This window comes from Myotis lucifugus, unplaced genomic scaffold, assembly GCF_000147115.1.
Source record: "Myotis lucifugus unplaced genomic scaffold, Myoluc2.0 scaffold_235, whole genome shotgun sequence".
Lineage (NCBI taxonomy): Eukaryota > Metazoa > Chordata > Mammalia > Chiroptera > Vespertilionidae > Myotis > Myotis lucifugus.
Genome location: NW_005871283.1, coordinates 1723304 through 1732065, shown reverse-complemented (window position 1 = coordinate 1732065; position 8762 = coordinate 1723304). Strand labels below are relative to the sequence as shown.

Genomic DNA, 8762 nt, shown 5'->3' with positions numbered 1-8762 from the left:
GGGACAAGCCCCGATCAGCTGGTTTGGGACCCCCCGGCACCTGGCACTGGACAATTGTTTGTTGACTGGCTGAGAGGATGAGGGACAGGTGACAACTCAGCCCTTCAGTGAGAATGGAGGAGAGAAGCAAGACGGGGAGAAGAAAACCAAAGATGGAGATGCCCTGCTCTCCTAGGGCCCCAAGAGAGGGCATCCTTACCCCAGGGGATGACAGGTGGTCCAGATATGCTGCCTGCTGGGCACCATCCCTCCGCTCAAGGCCTGGTCCCGCGGGCAGGGCATTGGAAGTCAGCTGGCCATTGGCTGAGGTGGCCGGGTAAAGTCTGACGGTCCGGGACAGCCCCACGCGCTGCTGGGAGGGGCGGGGCTGGCTGAGCTCACTCAGGCTCCTGTGGAGACAAGCGAGGCGCAGGGGTTTGCACTGAAGAGCAGTGTCGCTGTGCAACCCCTGCTCAGGATGCCCACCCCCACCTGCACCAGAGAGTGCTCTCTCTTTGGCTGCCAAGAAAATGAAGGTGCCCTGGCAGAGGACTGTGCTAAGGCCAGCCAGCTAGGTCAGAGGGAGTGCCTATCCATATGTGGAAAAGCCAGGCTTTGGCTGGGCATTCTGGGCAAGTCACTCAGCCTCTCTGGGCCTCAGTTCCCTTGACTGCAAAATGAAGGTGTTGGACTGATCCCATGTAGCTCTAACATTCTGAGTCTTTGAGACGCTGTGGACCAGCCCCTGCCCCCAAACCAAGTCCTGTGCCTACCCACTGCCACTTCTTTTTTTTTCTTTACCCCCACTCAAGGATATGTTTTTATTGATTGATTGAGTGAGAGCGAGAGAAAGAGAGAGAGAGAGAGAGAGAGAGATCGGTTGCCTCCCTTACATGCCCTGACTGGGGATTGATGTATGGAACAACACTCCAACCAACTGAGCCACCCGGCCAGGGCCCTCTACCCTTTTCTTTCCTTTTTTTTTTTTTTTTTAAAATCCTGACATGAGGATATTTCTTCCATTGATTTCTAGAGAGAGTGGAAGGGAAGGAGGAGGGGAAGAAAGAGAGAGAGAAACATCGATGTGAGAGAGACACATCGATTGGTTGCCTCCCGCATGTACTCCCACCAGGGCTGGGGAAACCTGCAAGTGAGGTATGTGCCCTTGACGTGGAATCAAACCGTGACCTCTTGGTTCATAGGTTGATGCTCAACCGCTGAGCCACACCGGCCCTCTGCTACTTCTTAATGCAACCTTTCTAGCACATTACCTGTGGCATGGGTGCCCAACATATACACATTCACAGATTGATTCAGGGGCAGAACTTAGACTATCCCTTTCATTTGTTTTATTGAAAAAATAATATAACAGCAATATTCAAGGAGGAAAAAAATGAATTTGTCACCCCCACACCAAGAGAGCAAATAATTTTGCATATTTCTTTTCAACCCTTGCTCAAGTATATGTTCTTAAATTATTGTCATCACCTGTAGATTTTGCACTTAACATGCTGTCACGTGTTTCTCTCATTGGAACTCCACGCTAATGGCCCCAAGATTCCTGAGCTCAAATCCCTTAAGGGCCAGCTGAAGACCAGCAGGGTAACCACCAGCTTTCCTGGACAGTACATCCCCATAATGATGTCACTTAGTTAAATGTGATGTGCCTACACCCTGCCCAACACTCTCAGGTGTTCAAACAGCAATGGGAAAACAAATGGGTAAGGGGCTCTGTGCCCCCCCCCACCTTCATCCTCACTGGCAGCTCCACCTTATCTCATTTATAAATGAGCTTTCATATGCAATTTTGCTTGGTAAGTGCTCTGCTGCCAAAAGAACATTTAAAAAAATCACTGCAAGGTGGATAGGACGGTGGTAGCTACCATTCACTGAGCACTGATTCAATGCATCATCTTATTTGTGTTATTTTATTGATTTTAAAAAAGTCAGTTGCAGAATAATATGGATAGTATGCTTCCGGTTTTGTGTTTTAAGAAAACTTCTCTCTGTCTCCCCCTAAAAACATTTACACAGGCATCGGGAAAGTTTGGGAGGACTGTACACAGTGGCTGCCTCTAGGGAATGAGGGTGCCTGTGTGTGTCTAACTACTGTTCTAAACTTTGTATGTTTCTATATCTGTGGAATTTTTTATAAAAAACATGCATCCTTTTGTAATAAAAATAAATCTCTATTTCTCCCAGCAACTCCATTTTATAGATAAGACAACTAAAGCTCAGGAAATGCACGGCAGATGTGTGTAAATAACGAGGATCCACGGTGGACTAGGATGGCTAACAGAGGTGTAGGAATTCAGAGGTAAGAAAGACTGACAGTTGAACTACCCATTCAAGAGATTGTTAGGAATTTTACAGTCAAAAGTGAGGAGCAAGACATTCCAGGTAAGAAAAATAACATAAGAAAATGCATGGAGGTGGGAAGCATGGGCCATATTTAAGGAAGAATAATGAACACAGTTAGATAAAACACAGAATTGAGGAGAAGGGAGGGAAGGGAGATAACATCCATGCAGTGCCTACCAGACAGTGGCCTGGTGCGTGCTATGTGTTTTACATAACATATTATCTACTTGTCCAAACAACCCTATGATCAAAACACTAGGTTTGGCCAAAACCACCTTAAACAAAGTAAAATGACAAAATGAGAAAAATATGTGCAACTCATGTATAGAAAAAGACCAATTTCCATTAAATATAAAGAGCTCTTACAAAGAAAAAAGACAGACCAAAATAGCCCGAAAGGAAAAATCAGCAAAGGAATATGAACAGCTCACAGAAAAAAATACAAGTTTTCCTAAACGCATGAAAATATGCTCAATCTTTCTCATTCTAAGAGATGTGCAAATGGAAACTACTCTGAGATGGCATTCTGTAACCCATCCGATTAGCAAAAATCCCAAAGTTTAATAATAAACTAATTTGATGAGATCATAGATTATGCCGACACAGGCGCTCTCAGATGTTGTTGGTAAGGATGTAAATTGGTACAGCCCTATGGACAGCAATTTGGCGAAGTCCACCCACAGCACAGTGCACCTATGCTTTGCCCCTCCAGTTCCACCTCTGAGACTGCGCTGCAGATAAACCTGCTGTGGTGGACGCTGCAGGTGCCCAGCCCAGGTCCCCATTGGCTTCTGCTGAGTCCTGCTCTAGGCTGATGGCAGCCACTTGACAGGCTCCGCCCACTATCGTGACCACTAAGCCAATGACTGCTTGAACCAGAAGCTCAAAAGCCCCACCCACTTGCCTCAAGGTGGGACCACTCTGCATGCTCCACCCTTAATCAGGCCTTGGCTTGATTTCTCCAGGACCAATTCTCACGTGGCTCTTCCCACCTACCCATTCTTTTCTTTCTTTTTTTAAATTTAACTTTATTGTTGAAAGTATTACAGATATCCCCCTTTTCTCCACCCATTGATCCCTTCTAGCCCACACCCAGCCCTGTCCCAGGCCTTCACCACACTATTATCTGTGTCCATGGGTTATGCATATATGCATATAAATTCTTTGGTTAATCTCTTCCCACCCACTCACTCATGCCTTCCCTCTGAGATTCGACAGACTGTTCCATGCTTCTATGTCTCTGGATCCAGTTTGCTCATCTGTTTGTTTTGTTCATTAGATTCCACATATGAGTGAGATTGTGTGATACTTCCACCTACCCATTCTGCTTCCCCCCCTCCCTTAGCTCTCCCCCAATAAATCACTAGAATCCATTTCCCAGCTGCACCTCCAGGGGAATCTGACCCAAGACACTTGTAAATGTCAAAAATGGTGGATGGGCAAGATTATTCATAACAGCGCTATTTTGTAATAACAATATTTTGTAAAGAATAGAAACAACTGAAGTGCCCTGCCCTAGGGGATTGGTCAAACAACTAGGATTGGTCAAACATCCACAGGATGGAGTCATCTGCCCTCAAAACAGAAAGAAGCAGCCCCTCTACATCGTAGGGAAGGTCTCCAAGATGCTTTGAAAAGTGGAAGAACAGCCCCGGATCTGGCCCTCTCACTGTGTTTGTGCAGATAGTGAAACAGCAGTCATTTTTGTACATTTTTAAAAGGATGAAAAAAATCAAAAGAAGAAGGAGGATATTTCATGACATGAGAAAGTGATATGAAAATCAAACTTAAGGAGGCTGGGGAAAGGGCAATGGGGGGAAAAAGGAGATATATGTACTACTATGTGTAATACTTTAAACAATAAAAAAATAATAAAATAAAAATTAAATAAAGGAAAAAAAGAAAATCAAACTTAAGTTTCCACAAATAAAGTTAATTGGAACACAGCCACACTCGCTGTCAGAGGCTGCTTTCCCTCGGTGATGGCAGAGCTGAGGAATCGCAGAAACCATCTGCTGTTCAAAGCCTAAACTATTTACTAGCTGGCCTTTTATGGAGAAAAATCTGCTGACTCCCCGTGTGGGACATGTAAACTTTTGGGTAAAAAGAGAGAAAATAAGGACACCTGTTGCATGTATTTGCATATTCACAAAGCAACCTTGGAAGGATGCCCTGGGAAGCAGTAACAGTGGGAAGTGGGTGGATGGGGAATAAGCTAGTGTTACAGTGTAATGAATACTCTCTCTGTGCCAGCCTCTGTCCCAGCCTCTATGCCAGCAATGCACATCACATGCATCAGCTCATGTGGGCCTCTCCATACCCCTAAGAGTTACTCACTATCCCCATTTTACAGTCAAGAAAACAGGGGAGGGATTGTCTACGCCTTGCTGAAGGTTGCAGAACTCCCAGGTACAGAAGTGAGGTTACCAAACCAGGGAGGTTCATCCTTAAGCCACCCCAGCACTTGTGATTTCTTTATCACTGTTTTACAGATGAGGACATTGAGGCTTTGAGGAGTTAAGAAGAATAAGTCTGGTGCATATGGGGGAGGGCCTGAAATGTGGGGGGAGGGTTGCCTGGGCTGTACTGAATGGGTAAGGGGGGGCCCTGGAGACTTTGGAGCAGCCCAGCCTCTTTCACTCATTCAAGAAGCACCTATGGAGTGCCTTCACATGCTAGGCACTGAGGTCCAGGGATGGCAAAGACCCTCTTACTCTGTCTGCTTCAATGGAGGCTTGGCAAAGGGACCGGCATCCCAGCAAAGGTGTGGGGCACAGTGGAAGCCACATATTAGCCGTGAGATATTCGTGGTCTTTAAGAAGGTCTAGGACAGGGGTGGGCAACCCCTGGCACACGTGCCAAACATGGCACACCAGTAACTTTTGCTGGCACGCGAAACCCTCTCTTATAATCTTCCATTTACGATTTTTTTCTTAATATCGACTTTTTTATTTTTCAGATAAATTCAGTGTAGGTGCATCTTAGATAAATAAATAATTGTACATAACAAGTTATCTTAAAGACCATAGACATGGATTGACGAGAGAGGGGAAGAGCGATTTCTATGCCTCTGCCTTAACTCTCCCTGCCTTCCTAGATCCGACCAGTATTTTGGTTTCATCCACATACGCTTGTGAATCTTTGTTCTCAGTGATGAATTTTGTTAAGTCTCCTAATAGGAGTAGCCTGACAGATGAAAGTAGTAGCTCGTGCATATCTCTGAAGGTCACGAAATATAAACCTGATGTAAAATCTCTGTCATCAGTGATGCAGCAGCAAAAGTCCCACTGATAATATCAAACGGAGTCATAAAGTTTTCTGTCGGACTATCAGTGTACATGTATACATTAAAAAATAAATGTATTTTTCATCATCATATACTGTGTTTTTGTCGCTCGAATGAATTTTATTATTTCTTCAAGGTTCTTCACATATGTACACCTTAAGAGATATCAAGTAGGCATAACATGTTCTCAAAAAATTAGGGTTGGCACGCAGAAGAATTTTGAGTCAGAGATTTTGCTGGTTTTGGCACACACTCACGAAAAGTTTGCCCACCCCTGGTCTAGGACATGATAGGATGGGCCTTTTAAAATGACCATCTCTGGTGAAAGATTACCTGGTGGTGGATGGATCAGATTAGGGAGGACTGGAGGCTCTGCTCTAGGCTATAAGGACCAAGGGTGGTACCCAGAGGAAAGCATAGATTCAAAGGATATTTAAGTCCTAGAGAATTCCCAACTGTGGCTTAGACAAATGGGCAGATGCCAAGATCCCAATGTAAGAGATCCAAGAAATGGCTCCGTTTCGGACATGATGCGTGTCGAGTGTCTCAAGATGGATCTGCAGATGGAAACACCCAGGAAGAGCCACTCAGGAGAGAGAAGGGACTGGTGGGGGAGGGAGAGTCAAGTGCAGAGGTGGTGGTTACAGAGTAAAGGAGGAGCGATATCACTCAGGGAAAGCGTGCAGAACAAACCGCACTTCAGCGTGCCTTCCACTGTTGGACTGAGGCACTAACTCTGCAAACACGTCCCAATTTCAAGGGAGAAATGCGTCAATGAACGCACTGGTCTCAGTGTTGAGTTACGCTCCCATCCATCCGTCTCTAACCTTTGGTGCTTGCTACCACTTGTCCGCTAGCACGCGATAAAACACACGAACAAGCCGTGAGTGCATATTAACGGGAAACGTGGCAACAGCCCGCCGCACTTCACTTGACAGCTTATTCTACTCGTGCGTGCCCTTCGCCAGGCCTTTTCTTTTGCACATACAGACGATCGTCATAGTTTCTGCTAATAAAACTGTTCCCAGCTCTGATCGTGGAGTTAATTACATTGATCGTTTATGGTATTTCTTATGACTTCCAGGTGCTCTGACACCTAAACACTGAGAAATATAGGAGTAGAGAGAGTAAAGAAGGCGGGGGGGGGGGATCCTGGGAGCCCCCAGGCTAAAGGGGCAGGCAGAGCGAGAGGCTGTGAAGGTGCTGAGAGGGAGCAGGCAGAGAGGAAGGAGGGGAACAGGAAGAAAGCTGTTCCCAGGACTCTATCTCTGCTCCTGGCCGAAGGGGCGGAGCTCTCCTTCCCGGGACTGCAGGCGAACGTGCCTGGTGCCTCCCAGGTGGCACAGTCTCCCCTGAGAAGCTGGGCACTGGCACGGCAAGGGGGAGCCCTCACTGTCTGCTCCTTCTGTCCTCCTGGCTGGCCAGGCAGGCCTCACGCCCAGGTCACGGTCAGTGCCAACCCCCCAGGCACCCACGATGGTGTAGCCACACGTCCTGCGCCAGCCCCTGCCACAACCCTGCCCGGCCCCAGCAGGAAACAAGTGGCACCCAGGCCTGGTGGGGGAGGGGGAGGGAACACCGTGACCTTGGCACAGAGCCAGGAGCCTGCTGCTTCTGGGCGAGGCAGAGCTTGAGGGCTGAGCAGGTGAGACCCAGCCGCAGCCATCGCTCCCCAGCCTCTGGGTATCACAGGTACCAGCTAGGTGGGCTCCCCGTGGGGAGGGGGGGACTTGAACCCTGCCCCACTTGTCCTAGACAACAATAATGGACACTTATGGAGCACTAATCCTGTGCTGTGTGTTATGTGTTATATGCCTTATGTTATCTAATCCTCACAACCACCGTAGGGGCTTGGGGCTGATATTAACCCCATTTTTCATAAAAGAAAACTGAGGCACAGAGAGGTTAAGGAACTTGTCCAAGGTCATGTACCTACATCTGTACTGTCCAGTGGAACCTTCTGTGTTGATGAAATGCTTGCTAGTCTGTGGTATCCAATCTGCTAACCATTAGCTTCTTGTGCCTTTTAAATATATATATACATACTAGAGGCCTGGTGCACGAGATTCGTGCACTGGAGGGGGGGGTGAGGGGGCGTCCCTCAGTCCGGCCTGTGGCCTGCACCCTCTCACAGTCTGGGACCCCTCGCTCCTTACTGACGGCCTGCAGCGGAGGCGGGAGAGGCTCCTGCCACTGCTGCTGTGCTCGCCAGCCATGAGCCCAGCTTCTGGCTGAGCGGTGCTCCCCCTGTGGGAGCGCACTGAGCTCCTGCATTGAGCGTCTGCCCCCTGATGGTCAGTGCAAGTCATAGCGACCGGTCATTCCACCGTTTGGTCGATTTGCATATTAGGGTTTTATTATATAGGATTGATTTCAGAGAGGAAGGGAGAGGGAGAGAGATAGAAACATCAATGATGAGAGAGAATCATTGATCGGCTGCCTCCTGCATGCCCCACACTGGGGATCAAGACTACAATCAGGGCATGTGCCCTGACCGGGAATCGAACCATGACCTCCTGGTTCATAGATTGACACTCAACCACTGAGCCACACTGGCTGGGCCGCTTGTGACTTTTGAGTACTTGGAAGTGCAGCTTGTGTGACTGAGCAACTGAGTTTTACATTAAATTAAATTTAAGTAGCCCCATGTGGCCGGGTGCCACCACACTGGACAGCACAGTAGAGGAAATGGAGGAACTGGGATTTGAACCCTGGAAGTCTACCTCGGCCTATACAAGTCTACCTTCTACAGGGCTAGAAGGCTCCCCTGACTGCCTCACTGCATGCTTGGTCCCTGGGAAGCTTCACTCATACCCAGGCGCTTGCCTTTCTGCTCCGGGGGAACGAGCACCCTCCCAGCCTTGCTGTCCAGCCCCCAAACTGCACTCTCTGCCAGCAGATGTCAGCGGGGCTGTGGCAGAAAAGAGACTGGGTTCCCGAGGACAGGCCCATGTCACAGGGAGCAGGGTTCAGCCCAGTGTGAGAAAAGTCTTCCAAAGAGCCAGAGCTGAGCAGCGACAGGGCAGCCCAGAGAGGCAGGAGCCAGGGCCCTGGAATCATGGGCCTGTGTCCCTGTGTGCCCCAGAGGAGGCCACAGACAATCGCTGCTCAGGGCAGGGCTGCAGACTCACAACTT

General features: G+C 48.2%; 1 protein-coding gene across 1 annotated transcript in view; it reads right to left on the bottom strand.

Moving 5' to 3' along the window:
- Nucleotides 1–8762, bottom strand: part of LTBP2 (latent transforming growth factor beta binding protein 2) — a 54507-nt gene that overhangs the window by 20047 nt on the left and 25698 nt on the right. Inside the window, exons 5-6 of the mRNA XM_023762181.1 lie at nt 298–389; nt 200–253 (exon numbers count right to left, since the gene is read on the bottom strand). Coding sequence (XP_023617949.1) covers nt 200–253; nt 298–389 — 146 coding nt within the window. The remainder of the gene's footprint in view (nt 1–199; nt 254–297; nt 390–8762) is intronic.